This window comes from Delphinapterus leucas, chromosome 20 (assembly GCF_059928025.1).
Source record: "Delphinapterus leucas isolate spDelLeu-1000000601 "Yukka" chromosome 20, BTC_Dleu_Yukka2, whole genome shotgun sequence".
NCBI classification, from domain to species: Eukaryota; Metazoa; Chordata; class Mammalia; order Artiodactyla; family Monodontidae; genus Delphinapterus; species Delphinapterus leucas.
In genome coordinates, this window is record NC_143148.1 from 7948431 (window position 1) to 7976360 (window position 27930).

A 27930-nucleotide genomic window follows, 5' to 3' on the forward strand; every position below is an offset into this window, starting at 1 on the left:
CGTGATATTTATAGCCATGGCCTCAGCTTGCCCTCTTGCATGTAATCCAATCCAGGAGCACTGTGGCCTCCCACGCACCTCAGGACAGAGCCCTAAACTTGTTCTGCCAAAGATCACGCCCTCAGTCCTGCCAGTGGGAAATAACCAGCGCTCCTTTCGACCTTCCATAGCCCATACCCCAGCCTCCTCCCTCAGACCCAGGAGTCTGGGTTCCCAAGCCCCTTCTGGACCTTTCTGCCTGTCGGGCACACTGATGAGTCTCAACGTTTCTTGTCCCTGTTCTGGAATCCCTCTTCCCTCACATCCGAAAGTATGGGCCCGCAACCCACTCCTCCCTCGGGCCCAGGAGTCCAAGCCTCTGCCTCTTTTTCTTCAAACGCAGGAATTCAGGTCTCCAGCCCCCTCCTCCCTCACACCCAGGAGTTCGGGGCTCCAGTTTGAACTTTTCCCTCCCCTGAATCCGACTCTGGCTGCTGCGTCAGGGAAAAAGTAAGCGACAGGTGGCACCTGCCTATAGGGACGGGGCACGACCACCTGCCGCTGCTGCTCACCCTGAGCCCCTCTCCTGGCACCTGCTTCTGTCAGTCCTCCCGCCGCTGCCCCTTTCGACCCCGCAGCCCCAGGACGTGGAGGAGGAGCGAGCCGGGAACCCCGACTTCCGCCCCGCCCCAGGCCCTCCCAGTCCGTGCTCCCGCCCCTTCTCATGATGCCAGGAGGGGCTCCTGTCTCCCCCCGCCCCTCTCCATCGCTCCCGACACGCCCCCAAAAGGGGGGTACGAGGCGGTCCCAGGCTGGTAGGGCGGAACCTGCCGCCTCCAGCTTTGACTGCGGGACTCAACCCGCTCCAGAGCACAGCTGAGCCGAGCCCACCTGGTGAGAAGCCCCTGGGGTGGGGGGTGGGAGGGGAATCCGCCTTAACTCTTCTGTCACCTCTCTGATCCTAGTCCCTTCCCCACAGACAGTGGCGGCTGACACCCACCCACGCCCTTCTCAAGTGCAGGTGGCAGAGACCCTTCCATTCCCCAGGGACCTATCGGGTCCCCTTTCCCCTCTTGATCAAGGCTGTTGGATTCTAGGCCCCTTAGAGTATTGAGCTCCTTCCCTTCACCCCCTTTTCCTCCCTCTCCTTTCATAGACCCGGGATCCAGGCCACCAGTGCCCTCCTTCTTAGGACCCAGGAGTCCCAGATCTGAGGTCCTTCCTCCCCCAGACTCCAGGAGTTGGGGCCCTCAGCGCGTCCTCCCTCACACCCAGGAGTCTGGGCACCCAGCCCCCTCCTCCCCCAGGATCCAGAAGTTATGGCCCAAGGCCGCTCCCATCTCTAAGTTCCTCAGGCCCTTTCCCTGCTGCGTTCACATGCAAGGGACGCCTGACCTCCACTCTGACCCTGCCTCCTGTGGGGGGCCTGCTCTCCCTGCCAGTCCAGGTGCCCATCCCAGCCTTGGCAATGACCCTGGCGGCTTCCTCCCAGCGCTCCCAAATCATTCGCTCCAAGTTCCGATCTGGTGAGAGTCTTCTCTCTGTGCACGTAGGGAAGGGAGTCTGGGAGTCCGCACGGCGGGGTGACATGGGAGGGGGGTGGTGACACATGCCAAAGGCATGTGTTTTCTGTGCAAGAGATTATTTATGTAAAGGAGGCCCCAGCAAAGGGGTGGAGTTGTGGTTGACAGTGAGTGTGCAAATGGCTGGTGCAATGCTCACGTGAATAGTGGGGAATGGGCGGCTAGGGGTGGGTGTGCAGAGGACCAGGTACTGCAAAGGAACAGGGGCTTAAACTGACACCTGTGCAAATCGGAGGAGCGCCCAGTGTGGAACTGTGGGCAAGGGGACAATGAGTTCTCAAGCCTTGAAGGCGGCAAAGGTTGCATTTCAGGTCCCAGCGCAGGTGAAAAGTGTGCAAGTGGATACAGCTGGAGGTAAAGTCCTGAGTAGACAGAGCGTACTTGAGTGTGCAAATGAGTCTGCTTCTGTGGTTGGGTGGGTGCGAAGACACCAGTAACCAAAGAGCAAGGAGTGTGCAAAAGAGTGCACGTGTACAAAGAAATGTGCAAAGAGAGATCCTTGCTCCACAACTGGCGGGCAAATTCTGAATGCGTTAACGTGGCTGGGTGTGTGCCGATAGTGAGCCTAGGATGAAGAGTGGCAAAGGGTACCAGTGCACAGAAGTGCTGTAGATGCAAAAATAGAGGCCAGGGAAATGCGTGTTTGAAGGTGGGTGTGCAAAGGGGGCGACTGAGGGGAGGCCCAGAGGTAGTGCAGAAGGGAGTGGGCGTGTGCAAAACGGGGTGCGGGGATGAAAGGGGGCGAGGTACTAACACTAAGATGGTGATTGGGCGGAGGATGGGGTGGGCATCGGCTGACGAAGGGGGCAGGTGGAGGAGTTGGGGGCAGGGCTGCCTCCTGCCTGCTCCGCTGGCTGACTCCTGGCCCCAGAACGGCTCTGGCCTTCGGCGCTGTGCTGGCAGGGAACAAGCAGGAGGCCCTGGAAGGGAGCAGGCTGCCCGCCCACCCGCCTTCACGGGGTGTGTAAGGGGGCTGGGCACACGTGTCCCGCCAACAACTGCAGCTCACACTCGCCTGCCAGGCCAGGCTCTTGGACACTCCCTTCCCGCCTTTCTCCTCCCACCTTCCTCCACAGTCCTCCAGCTTCGGATCCACAGACGCTATCAGGACACGAGTAAGTGTGGGCCCTGAAAGGGAGGGGATGGTGGCCCTACTCCCTTGGGGCACCCTGGAGTGCAGCTGCCACACATCTTGTTTCGGTTCCCGAGACTCAGCCCCTATGCCTCAGGGTACATTGCAATCCCATCCTGTCCTTCCCCAGGACCCAGGAGTACAGATCCCTGGCTGCCCCACCCCTAGGAGCTTTTCTTCCTGCTCTTGGGCTTTTCCCACTCCAATGAAATGCATGGATCCAGATCCTGTTTCTTTGGAGAAGACAGGCATCCCACACCCCACACTTGGCACACATACAAATCTCAGGATGTGGCTTTCAGCTTCTTTCTCCCCAAGAACCAGGAGTGCTGGTCCCACCCCTGTCCCAGCAAAACCCCAGGAATCTGTGATCCTCAGCTACCACACCCCTCGGTGACTGAGGAGGAGATTCCTGCCTTTCTTCAGAATGTAAAATTCTGGGTCCCTAGCACTTCTGCCCTTAGATACAGGAGTCCAGACAACCAGCTCCCGCCACTTGGGTTTCACGCCCTGGCTCTGTCCTCTTGCACCCGGGGGGCTGGGGCCTCCAGGGTCCTCCTTCCCATGCAGCCTTGTTTCTCCCCGCCTGGCTTGCTGCCTGCAGGCCTCTCAGGGTCCTTTGCTGCCTCTCCATTCTCGGATCCAGATCCATGGATCTCAGCCGCAGACCCGGCTCTGGCTCCGGCCCCAGCCTCACCCTCGAGCCCAGCGCCTTTCCTCTTCAGCCCTGGGGTCCTTCTCCCTGAGCCAAAACACTACCCTTGGCGGTCCCTGAAGAAGGTGAGTCTCGACCAGAGTGAAGGGAAGTCCCCCTGAGAGTCTAGCCTTGGTCCTCCTTACTGCTGCCCATTTTGCTCCTCTCTGAAGGGGACAAGCCGACCCCATACTTTTCATGGGGCTCTGGGGCAGGAAAGTGGGAATGGAGCAGAAGCGTTTGACATCATAGCTGCTTTTTCAGGAGTCTCCCAAGATCTCCCAACATTGGAGGGAGCCCAAGCCCAAGAAGAACTTGACATACCACCAGTACATGCCCCCAGAGCCGAGACAAGGGTCCAGGGCAGACCCCCAGGCTGAAGGGTCGGCCTTGGGTCCCCCTGGACCACCTCCATGGGAATGGACAAACTCACAGCAGCCACCTCCTAGGTATGACCCCTGTTTTTGTTCTCTAGGAAGTTCAGGCCCCCAGCTCCCTCCTCCCCCAGGACGCTAGAGTCCAAATCCCCGGCCCCTCTTCCTTCAGTTCCCAGAACTCCTGACCTCATCCCCGAGAGCCTGAGCCACCTCCTCCCCACCCCCGCCCCCTGCCGCGGTTCCTCTTCTCTCAGGCACCGGAACTAGCCTCCTCTGTTCTCGCGGAGCTTCAGAACTCAGGTCCCTTGCTTTCCTGCATCTTCATGAGCCCGTCTTTGAGGACTCCAGAATGCCTTTTCTCTCTGCTCCTTCTAACCTGTTTTCCCTTCACAACTCTCGCCAGGATGAAGCTCAGTCCCCTCACTCCCTCCCCACCAGGAGTCCCCAGCCCCTCGCCCTCTCCACACAAATTGGAACTTCAGACTCTGAAACTGGAGGAGCTGACGGTGAGTTTGGGGAGTAGCTTCCCAGGCTGGCCCCCTCGCTCAGTGGGGACCCAGAAGTCTAACCTTGCAGCCTCTGCTCTATTGGAGATCCAGGACCTAGAGTCCCCAGTCCCTCCTCTCTCGGTTTCCAAATGTCCAGCTCCAACCCCCCCCTCCCCGCCACCTGCGCCCCGGAGCCCGCCTAGCACGGCCTCTTTCCGCCTCCCTCCCTAGGTCTCAGAGCTCCGGCAGCAGCTGCGCCTGCGGGGCCTCCCAGTGTCTGGGACCAAGTCGATGCTCCTGGAGCGCATGCGCGGCGGCGCCCCGCCCCGCGAGCGGCCGAAGCCGCGGCGCGTGGAAGCTCCGGCGGGTGCTCCCTGGCCTCGCTTCAGGCGCAAGGCTTTGGGAGCCGCTGGGAGGCCGGGCTCGGTGAGAGAGGGACTACGCGCGTGGACCAATGAGGAGAAGACACAGCGGGACGGGGCGGGAAGTCGAGAAAAGAATAGCCAATAAAGTGTGTGGGGCGCGGTTAAGAGCAAAGGGGGAGGATCTTAAGGGAAGGGAAGCCAATGAAAGAATAGGGGGCGAAGCCAAAGGGAGCCATGGATGAGTGAAGGCCTGGGCCGGGACCAGGAGGTGGAGCCACAGGTAGCGAGTGGATAGGGTTGCTCCCAGTGGGCACGGCTTATAGGAACTCGCCCTCTTCGCCGTTCTAGTTGAAGACGAGTCAAACGTCTCACTCGCTGCCCCCTCCACGTGCCGCGGAAACCCTTGTGACGGCTCCGGCTTCTGCTCCGGCTCCGGCTGCATCGCCGGCTCAGGCTCCAGCTCCAGCTCCAGTACCGATCCCTTCAGCAGCAGCCTCGACAGCCCTGACGCTGGAGGAGGAGCTGCAGGAAGCGATCCGCAGAGCGCAGGTGAGAGGGAGCGGGCCTAGGGTCTCAGTCAGGATCAGGCTGGAGTCCCAGGTTCACGCCAGTTCTGCCCGTCCACAGTTGCTTCCGAACCGGGGCATCAATGACATCCTGGAGGACCAGGTGGAGCCTGAGGGTAAGAGCCGAAGTCCTAGATTTGGGGGGAAAGGGGGCCGAGGTTCTGGGCTTCTGTGTTCGCGGGAGGAATAGGTTGGTGTCTGGACTCCTGAGGTGTCTGGACTCCTGAGTCCTAGGGAGTAATGCGCTGGGGGCCTAGACTCCTGGAAAGGACGAATAGGGAGCTGGGGTCCGGATCCCTGCCTTCCTAAGCTCACACTTCATTCCTTCCCCTACAGACATGCTGCCCCCCATCCCCCTGGACTTCCCCGGCTCCTTCGACTTGCTGTCCCCCTCCCCGGACTCTGAAGGCCTCTCATCTGTCTTCTCTTCCTCGCTCCCATCCCCCACGAACTCCCCGTCCCCCTCTCCCAGGGGCCCCACCGACTCCTTGGATTGGCTGGAGGCTCTGAGTGGGGGTCCCCCACTGGGCTGTGGCCCCCCAGCCCCCAGCATTTTCTCTGCTGACTTATCTGATTCCAGTGGCACCAGGCTGTGGGACCTGCTGGAGGATCCATGGTGATGGATTTTGGGATTTCCAGGGACTGTGAACTGGTGGGGGTGGAGAGGCCACAGAGATTGACTCCCTGAGGGAGGGGTTGGAACAACCAGCAGAATCCCTCCCACCACAGACACAAAATCAGAGACAACTCTCATGCCCACCTGGCCCCTGTACTGCTGCTGACATGCCAACCTCCTGGCTTCTGCCTGACCTCCATGTGATCCCCTCCATGGTTGTGTGGTTGGGGGCAAAGAGGTTTCATTTGCTGCTGACCAGGGCAAAACAAGCTGCTTGCTGCTTCCCTCAGAGAACTCATGGATGTTTTTGTTCCCACTTTCATTCCCCCATCCCACTGACTAGATGGATGCCTGTTGCTGGGAGGTCTGGAAGGTGGTCTGTGGTTTTTGGATGCAGGAGAGGGACAGGGAAGAGTAGGGAGAGAGAATAGTCTGCCAGACCCTTGGCTTCCGATTGGAGATGAGAAAAATCAGATGTGTCACATCTGGGGTCAGATTCTTTCGGAAGCAGAGTCTGAGACAAGGTTTGTGTATCCATGACTTGGGAAAGAAATGCTCCCAGGAGAAACCAATGAAGGAATAGATGAAACAGGACAGCAATGGGGGAGAAGACTAGCTAGAATGTGATTTCAGGTGAAGTCCCAGCATTAGCCTGATCCCATGGGGAGCTCTGCAGGATAAATTAAGTGGTAGAGTCTTTCCCACCTTGAGGCAAAGGGAACTGGGCCTTTGAGGCAAAGGGAGATCCCTCTTTGGGTTTATTATTGCTGAATAACAAACCGCCCCCAAATTTAGAGTCTTAATTACTGTCTGTGATTGTTCACAATTCCATGGATTGACTGGGCTCAGTGAGGCACCATGTAATGTCAACTAAAGCTGCAGTCCTCTTAGGGCCCAACTGGGCTGGAATATCCCAGATGGCGCACTCAGGTGCCTCTGGCACCTTGGCAGGGATGGCTAGTAGGCTTGACCCTACTGGGCTGTGGGATATCTGGACTTCTCTCATTCTGGGTTTGGTCTCAGTGCTCTCCCTCTCCATGTGGTTCCTTTCTCCAGCAGGTAGCTGGACCCCTCACATGGTAGCTCAGGGCCCCCCAAAGTGAGCATTCCTAGGGGAGGAAGCAAAAACTTCCAGTCTCTTAAAGACTAAGCTTGGAACTGGCACAACGTCACTTCCACCGCATTTTATTGGTTAGTGCGAGTCAAGGTAGCCCAGGCTGAATACGATATGGGAGAAGACTACACAAATGTATGAATACCGGGGGCGTGGCCATTGGGCACTGTCTTTGGAGACCTGCCACTACCACCCCTCTAGGCAGTCATGGGCCACAGGTCACAAGAAGGGGGCAGGATATAGACTCCAGGCACCTCAAGCTCAAGGGCAGTCTTGGGAACAAGGTTGCAGGGTAAGCCCTTAGCAGCAAACTGTTTTAAAATATAGGTCTATTATCATTCAGGTATGGTGAGGCCAATAGATCGGGAGACAACTGCCATTGAAAAGATAGTTTGTTATTTTCACAGATCCCAAAGGAAGGGGGCATGCCAAGCTCTGCAGGGCACCAGGGTCAGTCAGGAGTTAGAGGGGAAGAGGAGAGACTTGGACAAGAGTCTTTACTGTGGTTTCCTTGGGAAGGAACAGATGAGGCAGGGTAAGCTTAGGATTGTCTAGTTTGAATAATTTGAGCAGGCTCCGGGGTGTAAGGGTTGTCCCCAGTTGCCTGGAACTTGGCCCTGGGGTGATTAGGCAGGTGAATAGTGACCTGAAGTATAGAATGCCATAAAGGAAGTGGTTGGGGGTATGGGCTCTGGGTTGGTTGCTTTGCATGTGAAAGGCATACTTACATGTCAGTCCTTTATTACCTCTAGGAATTGGCTAGCCCTGGGAGGGGCAGTCCCTCCAATGTCAGCAAGGCCCCAGATGTCAAAGCACCAGAAATACAGAAATAAAAAGCCATGATTAATGCATAAAGCACACAGAAGCCAGGTGTTGGGTGCACAGAACTGGTAAGAGGAATCTGAGGGGACCTGGGCAGGCTGCCAACAGTGTCCACTACAGGTGGGAATGTACAGTGGATTAGTTATGTGTTACAGGACCTAGAACCAGTGACTTCCCCTGGCTTGCTGTCATGTCAGTTTCCTTATTTGTACCTACAGCCAAGTGTGGCTGAGAGAGTTCACTGAGAATGTCCATGAACTGGACCTGCCATGTGACATGTGATGATAAACATTAACCACCATTATTAGCTGCTGATCGACAATTCTAGTGCCTCGAAGTGTGTAAACTCTGGTGAACATTGAGGATCCAAGATAAAAATGGAAGGGAACCAATGCTCGTTACCATGAGGCAAAGGGAATCTTTGATGTCTTCCAAACCAATCAGGTAGAATTTGTCCTCCTTACTTTCCAGATGAATTAATTAAAGATCAGAGAAGGGGAGCGACCTGCTCAGTGTCACACAGACAGGAGGTGTTGGAGTAGGGTTTTTGGGTTTTTTTTTTGCGGTACGCGGGCCTCTCACTGCTGTGGCCTCTCCCGCTGCGGAGCACAGGCTCCGGACGCGCAGGCTCAGCGGCCATGGCTCACGGGCCCAGCCGCTCCGCGGCCTGTGGGATCTTCCCGGACCGGGACACAAACCCGTGTCCCCTGCATTGGCAGATGGACTCTCAACCACTGCGCCACCAGGGAAGCCCCTGGAGTAGGGTTTTAAATCAGATTAATATGTCTACAGCCTGTACCCTCAGGGTTGAAAAATCAAAGAACCTCAATCTCTGCTCTGGTGAAGCTCAGACATTTGCAAAGAGAGTCCCAAGGCAGGGTGATAGGTATTTTCATGGCAAAGGTACAAGGAATAGGAGGGGCATGACTCCTAGAAAGTGACCAGAAGCTGCAGGGGAATGGGACAGTGTGGTCAGAGAAAATATTTTTGCCAAGACTCAAAGGGCGAGGAGAAGCTGGTCAGAGGAACCTCTTGGAAGACAGCATCCTTGTAGAGGGAGAAGAACATGCAAAGGCTTGAAGGTGTGAAGGGTGCTGCCACCTGGGGAAACTTGTGAGGTCGGGGTTCCTGGAATAAAAGGTGGGTGTTGGTGCTGTGGCAGAATTCAGGGCTGAAGAGGTGGGTGGTGGCGGAGTCCTACAGGACCCTTCACATCAGGATGAAAATTGCTGGGAAAAGGGTACAGTCAGCCCTGGAAAGATCAGAAGGGGTCTGGCAGGTCTTCCTCTGTCTCTCTTTCCCTTCTGACACTTCTATGCCTATACCCCTACATCAGCCTGTTCCCATCTCTGCCTGCCTTTGTGTCTTCACTCTGTCCCCATCTCTCCTGTGTCCAGAGGAGGGCAGCCTTGGGCTGAGAGCCTGTGGGCCCTGTGTGCAGTCTCAAAGAGAGTCAGGGCCAGGGGCGGCTAAGGAATTCTCTGGAAGGTGGAGATTTGAAAGACAGACCCAGGATTGCGAGGAATGTGCAGGTTTGAGTCCAGAGTCTGAGGGACAGGCTTGGGTCCTGCATTCTCCATGGCCTGTCCCTCAGCCCTCTTCCAGACATGTCAGCTACTTCCTCCTGCCCCTGAGGTAAGGACTGGGCCTCCCCCAAGGGGGTGGGGAAAAATGAGGCCTGGACCTATGGGGGAGCTGGGGGGAGGCTGAGGTCAGATGGGGACCCCTCCCCCCACCATGCTGCCATCCCACGATCTCAATGGAAGCATGAAAAACACCAAGAATATATTTGACAAATTACCAATTTATTTTATAGACGTACTCCCCAGAAAGATACATTCATATTCATTGGGTAGACTGGAGAAGAATATATTTTGCTTTTCTCCCCCTTCTCCTTCCCTCTGCTTCTCTGCTCTCCCCCCCAACCCCATTTCTCCCTCCCTCCCTTCGTATCCCTCTTTCTCCCTCCTTTCTCTGTTACCACATAGCTAACTGGCTGCTTCCAATCACTGACTTCTATTCTATTCTGCCTTTTACCTCTACGTTATTATTATTATTATCATTATTATTTGGCCTCGCAGTTTGTGGGATCTTAGTTCCCCAACCAGGGATTGAACCTGGGCCCTCAGCCATGAAAGCGTGGGGTCCTAACCACTGGACCGCCAGGGAATTCCCATCGTCCACCTTCTTTTTTCTTTCTGCTTCACCAGAGATGACCACCCCCCAGCTCCCAACTCCACCAACCACCTGAGACCCTCGTCATCATCGAGCACAGCCTCTCAGGGGCCTGTGGGAGAATTTCTCTGGGAAACACACCCAGGAGAGCTTGACACAGAAGCAGGTGCCATGGTGTTTGAGGGTCATCTCTGGGGCCAGATTCACCTGTGCGGACTTATCTCTCCATCACTAGCTGCCTGGCCTAGGGCAAAGCCATTTAACCTCTCTGTGCCTCAGTTTCTTCATTCATATAATAGGAACAAGGGCAATAGTACTTTGTGTGGGTGGTGTGAGGAATAAACGAGTTAACCTGTGTAAGGTGCTTAGAACAATGCCTGGCGTATAGTAAGTGCTCATTAAGTGTCAGTGACTGTCACCGCCCCACAGGATTGATTTGATTTCCACTCCTCTGCCAAATGGCTGTGTCCCCCCACGCGACCACCGTGTGTGTACGAGGGTTGCCCTGCCCTTGGTGTTGTCCAGCTATCTCATTTTCAGTCTGTCCACTGTTACCTCTTGTTTCTGTCAAATCTTGTTTATCCCTGATGGTGGATGATGGGGACTCCCATACCTCAGACAGCCTGGTGATGAAGACCTCAGAGCCAGGGCAGGGGGGGAGTTAGATGGCTGAACTGGGAGGAAAAGAGGGAAATGGGAATTGTGAACATTTATTCTCTGGAAGACAGGCTCTTTCCTTCCCTTGGGCAAACTGCTTCAGTGCCAAACCTTCATTCAGACTTTGAACCCAGCCCCTCCCTATGTTGGGATCCTAGACAAGTCGCTTCTTCTCTCTGACCTCATAGATGACCAGGTTCCTAGGTATTTTCCCAAGAGAAGTGAAAACATGTTTGCATAAAGACTTGTACACAAATGTTGATAACAGCATCATTCATTATAGCTCTGAACTGGGGAGAGCCCAAATGTCCATCAGATGGTGAACAGATAAGCACCCCATGGGACACCCACACAGTGCAATACTACTCAGCGGTGAAAAGGTGGTGAATGGTTGATACCTGCAAGGTTATGAATGAATCTCAGAAACACGATGCTAAGTGAAAGAAGCCAAACACAAAACACTAAACATGGAACGATTCTTTATGATTCTAGAAAAGGCAAAACTAAAGTGACCAGGAGGTGTAACCAAGCAGGACCCTATGGAGCCTTCCCGGAACAGATCCCCCTACGTCCTCCACATACCTCTTGTCTGTAGAAACACTTTAGCCTCCTAGGCCTTCCCCGAGTTACAAAGAATAAATTTTATCAGAGAGGTGAGATATGCAGAAGCAAAGGAAAAACAGTCTAGCAAGACAAAATAATAATAGTTTAGCCATTAAACAAAGTCAAGGACCTTTAGTTCCTCCTCAAGGGCTATAGATAATATTCTGAGCCATGTCCTTTGAGCTGTTTTGCAGATACTGAAACCCCCACCAGGTGGAAGAAGTTAATTGTATGCTGCCCACAAGCATGGAGACCCCAGACTGGTTGGAACCAGAAGGTTGATGATGTTGACTCCCAGTTACCTCACTACCAACCAATCAGGAGAATGTCCAAGAGCTGATCACGCACCCCACAGCCCCTCTCCCTTACCCTGTCTTTAAAAACCTTTCCCTGGGCTTCCCTGGTGACGCAGTGGTTGAGAGTCCGCCTGCCGATGCAGGGGACATGGGTTCGTGCCCCGGTCCGGGAAGATCCCACATGCCGCAGAGCGGCTGGGCCCGTGAGCCATGGCCGCTGAGGCTGTGCGTCTGGAGCTTGTGCTGCGCAACGGGAGAGGCCACAGCAGTGAGAGGCCCGCGTACCGCAACAACAACAAAACACCCTTCCCTGAAATCCATCGAGTCTTTTAAGCACTTGCTGCCTGGACTCCTCGCTTGGTGCCCTGCAATAAACCTTGCACTTTCCTTCGCCACAACCTGGTGTCAGTAGATTGTCTTTACTCCACGTGGGCAGGCAGACCCAAGCTAGGTTCAGTAACAGAAGCAGCTCAGTGGTTCCTTTTAGTATATTCACAGAGTGGCCCATCCAGCAGTACAATCAATATCACAGCATTTTCATCACCACAAAGAGAAACCCCATCCATACCCATTAGCAGTCACTGCCCATTTCCTCCCAAACTTCTGCTCCTCCCACTAGGCAAACACTAATCTACTTTTTTTTTTTTTTTTTCTAATCTACTTTTTGTCTCTGTGGATTTGCCCGTTCTGGATATGTCATATGAATGGAACCACATGGGGTCCATTGTGTTCAGCTTCTTTCACTCAGCATAATGTTTCCAAGGTTCACCCATGTTTTAGCATGTACAGTATTAAAATGGAGCAGGACCCTATGGTTCTTCCCCGCCATGTCCTCTGCCTGCTTTTTGTCTGTGGAAAACCTTTAGCCAAAGAATAAATTTAATCAGAGAAATGAGACGATGCAGAAGCAAAAAAAGCAGTCAAACAGGACAAAACAGTAATAGCTTAGTCACTAAGCAAAGTCAAGGACCTTTAATTCCTCTTCAAGGGCTATAGATAATATTCTGAGTCATATCCTGTGATCCATCTTGTAGATACTGAAATCCCCACCAGGTGGAAGAAGTTAACTACATGATGACCAGAGTGTAGCCATGACATAAGCTGCCATAATTCTGAGAGTTGTCCTCAAGGAAATGGGAACAAACTGACCCTGGAACTGAAGACTAACCGTACTTAAAACAATCAAGATGATGCTGGTCAGACCACCAATGACCAATTTCAAGATGACGGTCAGAGCTGACTGCTATTTCTGCATGTAGCCCCCTCCCTCTGTCTATAAAAGCTCTTTCCCACTGATTGTCAAGGAGGGCGAGTTGGCCTTTGGACAGAATTCCACCCTCACCCCCACCCCAGTTGCCAGCATTGAAAATAAGGCAAACTTTCTTTTCCACCAACTTTGCCTCTTTATTAGCTTTTGAGCGGTGAGCAGCCAGACCCCCACTTTCGGTTCCAGTATTTCACTCGTTTTTCTGGCTGAATAATATGCCATTTTATGGATCCACCATATTTTGTTCATCCCTTCAGCAGGTGATGGACATTTGGGTTGTTTCCCCTTTTTGGCTATTATGAATAGTGCTGCTCTCAAACAGGTGGATATTATGTATATAAATTGTATTCACTAAAGCTGGGAAATAAAGACCAAGCAGAACAAAATGGTTGTGTTTACAGACACATCCAGAGATGGTAAAAGGATAAAGAAAGGTAGAAATATGCCAACAAAAGTGAGAATCACCATTAACTGCAGTGGAGGGAGAGAGGCTTTCTGGGTGTTTCCGTATCCTGACAGCCTCCCTGGTGTGCAGTAAAGGGTTAACTCAACAGTCTTGGGGTGCTTAAACCCTGCACATTCCAAAGAGAGGACTGACCAATGATCAGCTCCTGGGACATAACCTCTAAGCTCTCGGCTTGTCCTACCTGATAAGAGTGTCTTTGTTTACTTGGGGCCTTGGACCACATGGTATCAGCTTAACTTCTGGAGGTACTGGAGACTGAGTAGCTGAGGTCAGTCACATGGGCATCCAGCCATGTAAAATCCTGGACACCAAGGCTCGTGGGAGTAAAAATCCTGGACACCAAGGCTCGTGGGAGCTTCTCTGGTTGGCAATACTTAGTATGTGTTGTCACACATTGTTGCCGGGAGACTTAAGTGCTGTTCATACGACTCCACTGGTAGGGACAACTGGAAGCTTCCACCTGGTCTCTCCTGAACTCCACCCTGTGCACCTTTTGCTGATTTTAATCTGTATCTTTTCACTGTAATAAAACACAAACATGAGTATAACGGCTTTCCTGTGAGTCCTTCCAGCAGATCATTGAACCCGAGAGCAGTCTTGGGGTCCACCGACACACCAGGTCTTAATCTGGATAGGAGTTTCTGCCGTTATTCTTTTTATTTATTTATTTATGTATTTAGGCTGCACCGGCTCTTAGTTGTGGCACGCAGGATATTCGTTGCTGCATGTGAGCTCTTAGTTGCGGCATGCACGTGGGATCTAGTTCCCCGACCAGGGATCGAACCCAGGTCCCCTGCATTGGGAGCACGGAGTGTTACGTACTGGACTACCAGGGAAGTCCCTGCCCTGTTATTCTTTTTTTAAAATAAATTTATTTATTTATTTATTTTTGGCCGCATTGGGTCTTCGTTGCACGGCCTTTCTCTAGTTGCGGCAAGCGGGGGCTACTCTCTGTTGCGGTGCGCGGGCTTCTCATTGCGGTGGCTTCTCTTGTTGCGGAGCACGGGCTCTAGGTGTGCTGGCTTCAGTAGTTGTGGCTCATGGGCTCTAGAGCACAGGGGTCAGTAGTTGTGGTGCATGGGCTTAGTTGCTCCGCGGCATGTGGGATCTTCCTGGATCAGGGCTTGAACCCATGTCCCCTGCATTAGCAGGCAGATTCTTAAGCACTGCACCACCAGGGAAGCCCTGTTATTCTTTAAACTGTGCATTTTATGAATGTTTCACATGTATAATGTTAGAATTTAAAAAAATAATCAGGACTTCGTAATGAACAGAAGGCAAATAAAGAAAAGGGAAGAACTAAAAATAAGTTTCAGGGCTGGGTTGCTGCAGAAGGCTTGCTGTGGCTGTTAAGAAAACATGCAAAAGAGAAATAGCTTCAAGGCGAGCAAAGTGAAGAATCACGCAATTCACTTTGGCCTACTGAGATTTAGAATCCGAGAATATCGCTTAGCAGACTGACTTCAAAGCTCAGGAGAAGTGATAAAAAGACTAAAAGAGACCTCATTCAAAGAGAAATGTAATTGAAGATGGTGCCATTTTCCCCCAAAGAAATCGGAGAAAATTTTAAAAGATGGTCATATCCAACTTTGGCAAGACTGTGGGAGAATGGGCTTGGACAGAATAGAAATGGGGTTGGACAGAATATAAATTTTTTCACAAGTTATACAGCATAGTTGATTTTAAATGCACACTTCATGACCCAGAAATTTCAATTCTAATAATATATCCTTTAAAAGAAATATTAGTATGCATGCATAAAGATTTCCCACACTATAGCCAAACATGGCAAATGACAAGGATATTCTCCCCAGCATTATTTGTAATAGCAAAAAATAACAAACACCCTAAAAACCTTCAGGTGGAGTATGGATGTGCCATAGTTGATGAATACAATAGAATCTTTTGCAACTACCAAAAGAGATTGGAAAGATGCTTACTACACAAAGCAGATTTAAAAAGAACAGCAAGGACTTCCCTGGTGGCGCAGTGGTTGAGAGTCCGCCTACCGATGCAGGGGACACGGGTTCGTGCCCCGGTCCGGGAAGATCCCACATGCTGCGGAGCGGCTGGGACCGTGAGCCATGGTCGCTGAGCCTGCGCGTCCGGAGCCTGTGCTCCGCAACGGGAGAGGCCACAACAGTGAGAGGCCCGCGTACCGCAAATAAAATAAAATAAAATAAAATGTGAGAGTCATCAAAATACAGCATGTGAAGCTATGAAATCACCCAGGGAGAACAGTGGGCCATGGATAGAACCCTAGGAAAACTAATTCTTGGAAGGAACACCCCATGACCATGAACATAATTAATTAAATTAAAATGGACAGGGCAACAGCCAGCCTTTTACTGAAGCTTGGTTCACTGAAGAAACTCCATAAAATCACCAGAAACAACCCTCTCCCCTCCCCACTTTCTTAGGTACTTTTAGTTTCCTAAGGTTGCTGTAGCAAAGTACCCCAAACTGAGTGGCTTAAAAAGCAGAAATGTAGGGTTGCGGGGTCAGAATAATTCCCTAGGTAATGACAGGAGATGCAGTAGTAAGGAATCCCAGGAGAAAATACCTCCTATCCTAATATCCCACCACATACAGTCAGCCTCCAGAATCTAAAGTGACCTGAGAATCACCCCCTTCCCTCAGCTATGGGGTAGAGAGGGTGAGCTGTAAAAAGAAGCAGTTGGGAGTAGATCTCGGGACAGTGACGGAGGGGGAAGGAAAATAATCAACCTGAAAATGAACACATATCTTCATGTGCTAATTGACATTTGCTTATCATCATTTTCAAACCATCTGTTCAATTTCTTTTTTTTGCGGTGCGCGGGCCCCTCACTGTTGTGGCTTCTCTCGTTGCGGAGCACAGGCTCTGGACACGCAGGCTCAGCGGCCATGGCTCACGGGCCTAGCTGCTCTGCGGCATGTGGGATCTTCCCGGACCGGGGCACGAACCCGCGTTCCCTGTATCGGCAGGCGGACTCTCAACCACTGCGCCACCAGGGAAGCCCATCTGTTCAATTTTTTTTGCCCATGTATTCTAATGAAGTTTTTGTCTTTTTCTTATTGACTTATAGATATTCTTTATATCTTCTGCATATGAGCCTTGTTAAATGTAGATACTGCAAACATGAAAGGTATCTTTTTTTTCTTTAGCTTTTTATTTTTTTATTTTTTTGCCACACCTTGTGGTAGGCAGAACTTTCCGGATCATAAATTGAACCTGCACCCCCTCTCGTGGAAGCATGGAGTGTTAACCGCTGGACCACCTGGGAAGTCTGAAAAGAATCTTTTAATGAATCAAAGTTTTTCATTTTAATGAAATCCAACATACCAATTTTTTTATGGTTACTGGTTTTTTTGTGTGTGTGTCTTAGTTAGGAAACCTTTGCCCACATCAAGGTCATGAGCTTTTCTTCCGTGTTTTGTTCTAGAAGCTTTATGCTTTTAGCTTTCACCTTCTGGTTTGTGATCCATCTTGAATTAACATTTGTGCATGGTGTGAGGTAGGGGTCAAGGCTTACTTTTTCCCTATGGGTATAGGATTTCTTGCATTTATTTATTTATTTTAAAATTATTATTTTTTTTAATAGTTTTTTTAACATCGTTACTGGAGTATAATTGCTTTACAATGTTGTGTTAGTTTCTGCTGTATAACAAAATGAATCAGCTATATGCATACGTATATTCCCATATCCCCTCCCTCTCACCCTCCCTATCCCACCCCTCTAGGTGGACACAAAGCACCGAGCTGATCTCCCTGTGCTATGCGGCTGCTTCTCACTAGTTATCTATTTTGCATTTTGTAGTGTATATATGTCCATACCACTCTCTCACTTTGTCCCAGCTTGCCCTTCCCCTCCACCGCGTCCTCGAGTCCATTCTCTATGTCTGCATCTTTATTCCTGTCCTGCCCCTAGGTTCTTCAGAACCAGGTTTTTTTTTTTTTTTTAGATTCCATATATATGTGTTAACATATGGTATTTGTTTTTCTCTTTCTGACTTAACTTCACTCTGTATGACAGTCTCTAGGTCCATCCACCTCACTACAAATAACTCAATTTCGTTTCTTTTTATGGCTGAGTAATATTCCGTTGTATATATGTGCCACATCTTCTTTATCTGTTCATCTGTCAATGGACAATTGGGTTGCTTCCATGTCCTGGCTACTGTAAATAGAGCTGCAGTGAACATTGTGGTACATGACTCTTTTTGAATTATGGTTTTCTCAGGGTATATGCCCGGTAGTGGGATTGCTGGGCCATATGGTAGTTCTATTTTTAGTTTTTTAAGGAACGCACATACTGTACTCCATAGTGGTTGTATCAGTTTACATTCCCACCAGCAGTGCAAGAGGGTTCCCTTTTCTCCAAACCCTCTCCAGCATTTATTGTTTGTAGGTTTTTTGATGATGGCCATTCTGACCAGTGTGAGGTGATACCTCATTGTAGTTTTGATTTGCATTTCTGTAATGATTAGTGATGTTGAGCATCCTTTCGTGTGTTTGTTGGCAGTCTGTATGTCTTCTTTGGGGAAATTTCTATTTAGGTCTTCTGCCCATTTTTGGATTGGGTTGTTTGTTGTTTTGATATTGAGCTGCTTGTATATATTGGAGATTAATCCTTTCTCAGTTGCTTCATTTGCAAATATTTTCTCCCATTCTGACGGTTATCTTTTCGTCTTGTTTATGGTTTCCTTTGCTGTGCAAAAGCTTTGAAGTTTCATTAGGTCCCGTTTGTTTATTTTTGGTTTTATTTCCATTTCTCTAGGAGGTGGGTCAGAAAGGATCTTGCAGTGATTTATGTCATAGAGCGTTCTGCCTATGTTTTCCTCTAAGAGTTTGATGGTGTCTGGCCTTACATTTAGGTCTTTAATCCATTTAGAGTTTATTTTTGTGTATGGTGTTAGGGAGTGTTCTAATTTCATTCTTTTACATGTAGCTGTCCAGTTTTCCCAGCACGACTTATTGAAGAGGCTGTCTTTTCTCCATTTTATATTCTTGCCTCCTTTATCAAAGATAAGGTGACCATATGTATAGTGGAATAACTGAGGACATGGAAAGGAGACGTGACCCTTGAGCCCCCGCCCCCCCCCGGCAAACCGGGGGCCTGCGAATAAGCATTGAGTGCTTTGGGCACTGATCCATGAGACGTCCTCAGTATAATCAGAATGGTGGGAGCGCAAGGAAATGTCCTTGTGCTGCTTCAGTATAATCAGAATAATGGTGGGAACTTTGTGCTGCTTTTGCGCTCAAGGACGAAGCACAGCATGTTTTCAAGAAAGCCCATTATTGCTTGTATAATCAATCGAAGCATATCTTGCTGCTTTGACATTTCTGAAATATTAAGAAAACAAGTCTTAAAATGTAAACATAGATAATGCTTTAATAAAAGCTACCACAGCAGGACAGACGGCGCTGTTTTGCCTGAGCGAGCGGCAGCCCTCTACTGCTGTGCTTCGGAACAATTCATCTCGTGTGATGAGCTTGCTTTCGGCCCTGTCATAAGATAAACTACAACACATATGTGCATGGGTTTATCTCTGGGCTTTCTATCCTGTTCCATTGATCTATATTTCTGTTTTTGTGCCAGTACCATACTCTCTTGATTACTGTAGCTTTGTAGTATAGTCTGAAGTCAGGGAACCTGATTCCTCCAGTTCCATTTTTCTTTCTCAAGATTGCTTTGGGGCTTCCCTGGTAGCACAGTGGTTAAGAATCCGCCTGCCAATGCAGGGGACACGGGTTCAAGCCCTGGTCCAGGAAGATCCCATATGCCATGGAGCAACTAAGCCCATGTGCCACAACTACTGAGCCTGTGCTCTAGAGCCCACAAGCCACAACTACTGAACCCACGTGCCACAGCTACTGAAGCCTGTGTGCCTAGAGCCTGTGTTCCTCAACAAGAGAAGCCACCACAGTGAGAAGCCTGTGCACCTCAACAAAGAGTAGCCCCCGCTCGCCGTGACTAGAGAAAGCCTGCACACAGCAATGAAGACCCAATGCAGCCAAAAATAAATGAATTAAATAAATTAATTAAAAAAAAAAAGATTGCTTTGGCTCTTTGGGGTCTTTTGTGTTTCCATACAAACTGTGAAATTTTTTGTTCTAGTTCTGTGGAAAATGCCATCGTTAATTTGATAAGGATTGCACTGAATCTGTAGATTGCTTTGGGTAGTATAGACATTTTCACAATGTTGATTCTTCCAATCCAAGAATATGGTATATCTCTCCAACTGTTTATATCATCTTTAATTTCTTTCATCAGTGTCTTATAGTTCTCTGCATACAGGTCTTTTGTTTCCTTAGGTAGATTTATTCCTAGGTATTTTATTCTTTTTCTTGTACTGGTAAATGGGGGTGTTTCCTTAGTTTCTCTTTCAGATTTTTCATCATTAGTGTATAGGAATGCAAGAGATTTCTATGCATTAACTTTGTATCCTGCTACTTTACCAAATTGATTGATTAGCTCTAGTAGTTTTCTGGTAGCATCTTTAGGATTCTCTATGTATAGTATCATGTCATCTTCAAACAGTGCCAGTTTTACATCTTCTTTTCTGATTTGGATTCCTTTTATTTCTTTTTCTTCTCTGATTGCTGTGGCTAAAACTTCCAAAACTATGTTGAATAATAGTGATGAGAGTGGGCAACCTTGTCTTGTTCCTGATCTTAGTGGAAATGGTTTCAGTTTTTCACCATTGAGAATGATGTTGGCTGTGGGTTTGTCGTATATGGCCTTTATCTTGCATTTATTGAAAAGCTCTTTCATTCCCCCACTGAATTGTGTTAATATCTTTGTCATAAATAAAGTGATCATATATATGTGGTCTGTTTCTGGACTCATTATTGGATTCCATTTCTCTATATTTTATGTCGTTACCACTCTGTCATAAGTTTACCTTTATGGTAAATCTTGAAATCTGGTAATCTCACTGGTCTCTAGCCTCACTTCCACTATTACCTCACTGGTCCTTTGTCACTGTTTGCTGGTTAATGTAGATCAAATTCATTCCTCGAGGTATATTTTTAATATATTTTTTTACAGCATAACTTTCTTATAATTGTGATACAGAATTATGCACACACACACACACACACACTTTTTAAAATATTTATTTAATTTTGGGCTGCATCAGATCTTAGTTGCAGCACGTGGGCTTAGTTGCCCCACAGCATGTGGGATCTTAGTTCCCTGACCAGGGATCAAACCTGCATCCCCTGCACTGGAAGGTGGACTCCCAACCACTGGACCACCAGGGAAGTCCCTGACACACACACTTTTTAGCTCTAACTCTGGTTCACAGGAAATGCAGGGAACACAGGAACATGTTGAATGACAGAAAGAGGACTCAACCAGCCAAATGAAAATGACAAATGACTTGGTTTCATAACAAATTAATGGCTTTTTTAAAAAGAAAAGGAAGGGGATCATTATAGATTAAAAGATATTTAAGACACTTGTCAACCAAAGGCAATGGATGAAGTTTGTTTATTCTTTTTTCTTTATTCTGCTCTGCAGTAGTTATTTCCACTATTTTATCTTCCAGGTCAGTGATCCGTTCTTCTGCCTCAGTTATTCTGCTATTGATCCCTTCTAGAGTATTTTAAATTTCATTTATTGTGTTGTTCATCGTTGCTTGTTTCCTCTTTAGTTCTTCTAGGTCCTTGTTAAGTGTTTCTTGCATTTTGTCTATTCTATTTCCAAGATTTTGGATCATCTTTACTATCATTATTCTGAATTCTTTTTCAGGTAGACTGCCTATTTCCTCTTCATTTGTTAGGTCTGATGGGTTTTTATCTTGCTCCTTCATGTGCTGTGTGTTTTTCCGTCTTCTCATTTTGCTTATCTTACTGTGTTTGGGGTCCCCTTTCGCAGGCTGCAGGTTCTTAGTTCCCGTTGTTTTTGGTGTCTGCCCCCAGTGGCTAAGGTTGGTTCAGTGGGTTGTGTAGGCTTCCTGGTGGAGGGGACTGGTGCCTGTGTTCTGGTGGATGAGGCTGGATCTTGTCTTTCTGGTGGGCAGGTCCACGTCTGGTGGTGTGTTTTGGGGTGTCTGTGGACTTATTATGATTTTAGGCAGCCTCTCTGCTAATGGGTGGGGTTGTGTTCCTGTCTTGCTAGTTGTTTGGCATAGGGTGTCCAGCACTGGAGCTTGCTGGTCGTTGAGTGAAGCTGGGTGTTGGTGTTGAGATGGAGATCTCTGGGAGATATTCGCCGTTTGATATTACGTGGAGCTGGGAGGTCTCTTGTGGACCAGTGTCCTGAAGTTGGCTCTCCCACCTCAGAGGCACAGCACTGACTCCTGGCTACAGCACCAAGAGCCTTTCATCCACACGGCTCAGAATAAAAGGTAGAAAAAGTAGAAAGAAAGAAAAAAAGAGGATAAAATAAAGTTATTAAAATAAAAAATAATTATTAAGAAAATTTTTTTATTTTTAAAGTAAAAACAAACAACAAAACAAAACAAAGAAACAAAAAAAGCGGACGGACAGAACCCTAGGACAAATGGTGAAAGCAAAGCTATACAGACAAAATCTCACACAGAAGCATACACATACACACTCACAAAAAGAGGAAAAGGGGAAAAAATAATATATCTTGCTCTCAAAATCCACCTCCTCAATTTGGGATGATTCGTTGTCTATTCATGTATTCCACAGATGCAGGTACATCAAGTTGATTGTGGAGATTTAATCCGCTGCTCCTGAGGTTGCTGGGAGAAATTTCCCTTTCTCCTCTTTGTTCGCACAGCTCCCGGGGTTCAGCTTTGGATTTGGCCCTGCCTCTGCATGTAAATCGCCGGAGGCCGTCTGTTCTTGGCTCAGACAGGACGGGGTTAAAGGAGCCGCTGATTCGGGGGCTGTGGCTCACTCAGGCCGGAGGGGGGAGGGAGGGGCACGGAGTGCGGGGCAAGCCTGCGGCGGCAGAGGCCAGCGTGACATTGCACCAGCCTGAGGCGCGCCGTGCGTTCTCCCGGGGAAGTTGTCCCTGGATCCCGGGACCCTGGCAGTGGCGGGCTGCACAGGCTCCCGGGCGGGGAGGTGTGGATAGTAACCTGTGCTTGCACACAGGCTTCTTGGTGGCGGCGGCAGCAGCCTTAGCGTCTCATGCCCGTCTCTGGGGTCCGCGCTTTTAGCAGCAGCTCGCGCCGTCTCTGGAGCTCCTTTAAGCCGCGCTCTTAATCCCCTCTCCTTGCGCACCAGGAAACAAAGAGGGAAGAAAAAGTCTCTTGCCTCTTCCGCAGCTCCAGACCGTTTCCCGGACTCCCTCCCGGCTAGCCATGGCGCACTAACCCCTTCAGGTTGTGTTCACGCCGCCAACCCCAGTCCTCTCCCTGGGATCCGACCGAAGCCCGAGCCTCAGCTCCCAGCCCCGCCCGCCCCGGCGGGTGAGCAGACAAGCCTCTCGGGCTGGTGAGTGCCTGTCGGCACCGATCCTCTGCGGGAATCTCTCCGCTTTGCCCTCTGCACCCCTGTTGCTGCGCTCACCTCCGCGGCTCCCGTGAAGTTTGTTTAGATCTGGATCCAAACACAGTAATAAGATATTTTTGAGACAGTCAAAAAAGTTTCAACACAGACTTCTGATAGACGATATTAACATATTATTATAAAATTGTCTTAGATATTTATGTGGTTATATTTTTATTAATTCCTCATCCATTAGAGACACAGAATTCATGCATGGAAAAATTTGCTGTCTGAGATTTGCATAAAGTAAAAAGGGGGAAGATGAGGGGCATAGATGAAAGAAGAATGGGGACATTTTGAAATTATTGAATTGCGTGATGGGCATTTACTACACTCTCTATTTTATGTATAAAATGTTTAGTTTGTTTTGTTTTTTGTTTTTTGCGGTACGCAGGCCTCTCACTGCTATGGCCTCTCCCGTTGCGGAGCACAGACTCCGGACGCGCAGGCTCAGCGGCCATGGCTCAGGGGCCCAGCTGCTCCGCAGCATGTGGTCCCGGACCGGGGCACGAACCCGTGTCCCCTGCATCGGCAGGCGGACTCTCAATCACTGCGCCACCAGGGAAGCCCTGGTTTGTTTTTAAAGAGACTTCTACACCTGTCCAGGTGGAGATGGTGGTGACTTGGACAGAATGGTTATGGTAAAGGAAGGAAAGAAGATCAGATTCAGGGTATATTTTCTAGGTAAAGCTGACAACTTGCTGGTGGATAAAATGTGAAAGAAAGAATCAAGGGTAAGTTTTAAGTGTTTGGTTGAAGTAAATGGACAGTGCCATTTACTGACATGGGGGTGGGCAGGGGAAGGCTTGGTTGGCTGAAATGAGGGGAGATGTTGTCACAGACATTTTGGGAAACTATGACTAACCATGATGTTGTTTTAATTTAGAAGCATGTAAAATGTGCCCCCCAATACATTTTTAAATGTACATGAAGAAGATAGAGAATGCTGAATTAATAAATGAACATAGAATATCTTCTCTTTTGTTTTAAATAGCAAAACCTGGTCCAGTGACCACCACCCATTCAAGCTGTATAAAATAAGGCTGGAGGGCTTCCCTGGTGGCGCAGTGGTTGAGAGTCCGCCTGCCGATGCAGGGGACGCGGGTTCGTGCCCCAGTCCGGGAGGATCCCACATGCCGCGGAGCGGCTGGGCCCGTGAGCCATGGCCGCTGAGCCTGCGCGTCCAGAGCCTGTGCTCCGCAGCGGGAGAGGCCACAGCAGTGAGAGGCCCGCGTACCGAAAAAAAAAAAAAAAAAAAAGATAACATTCCTTCTTGATCTCGTAAGGCGTCACATGACCCACCAGGATGATGCTTAGATCTGGATTATGGAAACTGTCAATAACACATCATTTGATGTACAGCCCTCTGTCTCAAAAAAACTTATATAACTGTGCCTTGATTTCTAACCGGTGGAACAGTTCTCAGAGCTTTCTGAGATGCTCTTCCCTGGTTATAATCCTCAAATTTGGCCCAAATAAAATTTTCCATTTCTTTCTTAGGTCCACTGATTAAGTTTTCGTCAACACCTCTTTGAAATTGGGTATGACCACATGACTTTCTTCAGTCACTGAAATGTGAGTGGCAAACCTTTTTCTCCTTTGTACCCATTTTTGGAGCTTCCTCCCAATTTTTTTTTTTTTTTGCCACACCGTTCGTCATGTGGGATCTTAGTTCCTCCACCGGGGATGCAACCCGTGCCCCCTGCAGTGGAAGCGTGGAGTCTTAACCACTGGACCACCAGGGAAGTCCCAGCATCTTCCCAATTCTTAGGGTATTCTTTCATTACCTTTTCTTGAATCAGCTCCCTTACAAATATGGTGGCCATGTTTGTATTAGGTGACCCCCCCCCCCATGACCTCAGGTAATTGACCCATGGTGGATGCCTGACTCAAATATCAATCCGATTGAGCCAATCAGATTATCTTTTTCAGGAATGTCAAACTGTGGCAGAGAGACACTAGGAGTTTCTGTTGGGCCCTTGAAATGAGACTTCTGTTACACCATTACCTCCGTGGTCCACCATCTCTTCATGCTGGAAATGTTACAGTAGCCTTCTTACTGGTCTCTTTGTCTCCATCCTTGCCCTTACAGCCCTATCTCCACATAGCAGCCAGATATGTCCACACAGCAAATCAGATCATATCACTCCCCTAATTAAATTAAAGCCCTCTGATGGCTTCCCATCGGTCTTAGAATAAAACCCAAAGTCCTCATCATGGTCGACAAGGCATTTCATGGTCCCACCCTGCTAACTTCTCCACCTATATCTGTCTCCATGTGCTCCAGTCACACTGGTCTCATTTCACTCTCATGTATCACTAGACTACCCCCCGCCCCGCCACAGGACCTTTGCACGGCTTCTACACTCACATGTCTGATGTGTGGGCTGGGGTGACTTGAAGCTGGCCTCAGCTAAGACTGTTCCTCTGTGGCCTCTCATTGAGTTTGGGCCTCCTCACAGCATGGTCGCTTCAGATAGCTGGACTTCTTACATGATGATGACGACTGAGGACTCCAAGAGTAAGTGTTTCAGCAAACAACTGGAAAGCCATGTTGTGAGGGAGTCCAAGCTATCCTGTCTTGCAGGATATTCCAAATGAGCGCCACTAAGTGCAGCTGCATAACAGCACCCAGCCAACGTTGCACTGGAGCAGAGAATCACCCAGCTGACCCACAGACTGGTGGGAAAGAATGAATTGCTGTCACTTGAAGCCACTATGTTTTGTTAACGCAGTCCCTGAGAGCAGGGATCGTGTTAGGTTCATCACTACAGGTATTTACTAAAAGAATGAATAGACTCTCGTCAAGTTCATTGAGCCATGCAGGTCTCTGAGTTCTCAGCAATAATCGTCGTGGTCCCCAGAAGCCAGGGTTGCAGAGGTGGGGCACAAGGTCTTGGATTCACACCAACTACTAGCCAATATGGCTCTCTTGTAAAAACTGGGCAAAAGGTCCCCACTCTGGATGGACTAATTAGAAAAAAGTGAGCCCTCTGGGTGGACACAGTCCCAGGGACACATGGCTTGGAGAGCAGACCGTAGGCTCTATTTAAGCCCCACTTGCCTCCTTGTCTAGGGACCTTTGTGTAGTGACCAACTTGCACAATAATCCAGGGCTTCCCTGTTTTGCACCCTACAGACATTCCTCCCTTCTTCCTTGGTAAGAGCACCCCAATTTTCTTACTGCAAGCCACCATGTCCTTCAGAGGAAGCTGATCAACTCCCCAGCTGCAGGGGGCAAAGATTTATTGATCTGAAGCTAAGTCAATCCCAGGCTCTCATTCACCATGCCTTACAAGGGGTCAGGGGGCATGTGACACAGTTCTGGTCAATGAGACATGGGGCCAGTTGCTGGAGGATTTGGAAGGTTTCCCACACTCTTCAGAAGGGACCTAAGATAAGAACAAACCTCTTTTTGCTGCCTTGGGAAAAGGATATCTGTGTGACACCTGAGTATGTGGCAGCTTTCTTGGGACCACGGGGAGCATGTGGGAGCTGATTTAAGAGATTATGGCAGCTCAACAAGATGGATAGAACTGGGGTCTTTTTTTTTTTTTTGACTTATTTTTATTTAAAAAATATTTATTTTATTTATTTATTTTTGGCTGCTTTAGGTCTTCGTTGCTGTGCACGGGCTTTCTCTGGTTGCGGTGAGCAGGGGCTACTCTTTGCTGTCATGCGTGGGCTTCTCATTGCGGTGGCTTCTTGTTGCGGAGCACGGACTCTAGGTGCACAGGCTTCAGTAGTTGTGGTGCACAGGCTCAGTAGTTGTGGCTCGCAGGCTCTAGAGCACAAGCTCAGTAGTTGTGGTGCACTGGCTTAGCTGCTCCAGCAGCATGTGGGATTTTCCTGGACCAGGGCTCGAACCCATGTCCCCTGCACTGGTAGGCAGACCCCTAACCACTGCGCCACCAGGGAAGTCCCAGAGCTGGGGTCTGGTTGAGCTGCTAAATTAACCCTGGAGATGTGCCACCTCTGGTCCTGTTGTGTGAGACACATGAACATGTTATTTAAGCAAGTTAGTTGGGACTTCTGTTACTTGCAGCCTGAAGCATTATGGTACAAGAGGGCAGTGTTCTGGAACATGTAATAATGTGCTTCTCATACCTTGGAACAGATCTTGGGGGATCCAGAAAAGGGGAATGGAGTGCTGAGGACCAGCTAACATCAGTGCTTGAGGAGTGGGGACAGGTCTGCCGCGATCCCAGTCCAATCTGGCAGGAAGGCTGCCTCTGGCTTAAAGACTTTGAGGAAGGGAGAGTCTGGGAGGGTATAATTGGCCAGGTAGATGGTCTCTCCACCTGCGAGGTAGGCGGCCCAGATCCCAAACGTCCCAATGGTCATGATGGTGTGATTACATTGCATGAGCAATGCAAAGTCCTTGGCGGGTGAGCCCTCAATGCCATTGCCGGCAAAGACCACATCCCCACGGGAGGCCTCAATGTTTTCCCGACACCAGGCCATGCCGTTGCTGGTGACCACGAAGATGGGGGAGCGGTAGCGAGCCCGGAACCAGTCCAGGGCCTGCTGCAGGTAGCCCCGGTCGGCCACCACGCCCTTCCACACGTTGGGCATAACGTGGACGTAGTCCCCCCGGCGCACGTGGACCCCTACGTAGGTGCTCGGCCGGCTCCCATTCACCTGCAGACCCCGCAGAAAATTCTGGGCCTCCTCGCGCACGTGGTCGTGCAGGGTGAACTCCTGGAGGATCTCGGCGCGGAGGTGGTGGTAGAAGGTCCAAGAGCAGGGGTAGCCGGTGAGGCGCACGTACTCTCCCGGGATGTGTCGGTACCGCTCTTCCATCCAGTCGTTCAGGGGGTAGTTCTGCCAGGGGATCCTGCTGGCCGTGGTGTCGTGCAGGACGGGGAGGGTGATTCTGAAGATGGGGGCCAGCGTGCTGTGCATCTGGGGCGGGATGAAGGCCGGCCGCCCATTCATCTTGGCCAGGGCGTACAGGGTGGCGTACTCCCCCATCTGGTTCCCCAGGCGGCCTATGGCATTGATCGTCCACATGCCCTTTGGCCGGGGGCTCCTCTGGGGGCTCGAGGGAGATTCCTCGGTTGCTGGCTCCAGCGTCTGTAACTCCCATGTGGGCTGAATCTTCGCTAGCCTCTGCTGAAGGTGAAATACGGTGGAAGCCGTGAAGACAAAGAGGATGAAGGGGGCCGTGGGGAAGAAGAAAGGTGCCTGTGTGCTGAGCATGGCTGTTAGGAGAGGGAGAGCAGGAAACGGTTAGCTCAGGGGACGGAGGCCGTGGGCTGGTGCATGAAGCTGTC

The 27930-nt window shown here is 49.8% G+C and overlaps 2 protein-coding genes across 10 annotated transcripts in view; one reads left to right on the forward strand and one right to left on the reverse strand.

Moving 5' to 3' along the window:
* Positions 1-10: 10 nt before the first annotated feature.
* Positions 11-26295, forward strand: MAMSTR (MEF2 activating motif and SAP domain containing transcriptional regulator). 9 transcript variants are annotated; one of them, XM_089902604.1, is made up of 9 exons: positions 11-873; positions 1422-1505; positions 2639-2677; positions 3299-3474; positions 3653-3837; positions 4169-4271; positions 4485-4679; positions 4967-5300; positions 5521-26295. In XM_089902604.1, the coding sequence occupies exons 2-9, from the start codon at positions 1448-1450 to the stop codon at positions 5802-5804; spliced, it is 1374 nt and encodes a 457-aa protein (XP_089758730.1). In that variant the 5' UTR covers positions 11-873; positions 1422-1447; the 3' UTR covers positions 5805-26295. The 9 variants fall into 9 exon arrangements, with proteins under 9 accessions (XP_089758730.1, XP_089758729.1, XP_022440874.2 ...); XM_089902603.1 differs by lacking the exon at positions 11-873 and having other exon boundaries at positions 895-1505; positions 4967-5167; positions 5246-5300; XM_022585166.2 differs by lacking the exon at positions 11-873 and having other exon boundaries at positions 1433-1505; positions 2585-2677; positions 4967-5167; positions 5246-5300.
* Positions 25286-27930, reverse strand: part of FUT2 (fucosyltransferase 2 (H blood group)) — an 11652-nt gene continuing 9007 nt past the window's right edge. Inside the window, exon 2 of the mRNA XM_022585172.3 lies at positions 25286-27858. Coding sequence (XP_022440880.2) covers positions 26822-27856 — 1035 coding nt within the window. The 5' untranslated portion in view covers positions 27857-27858 and the 3' untranslated portion in view covers positions 25286-26821. The remainder of the gene's footprint in view (positions 27859-27930) is intronic.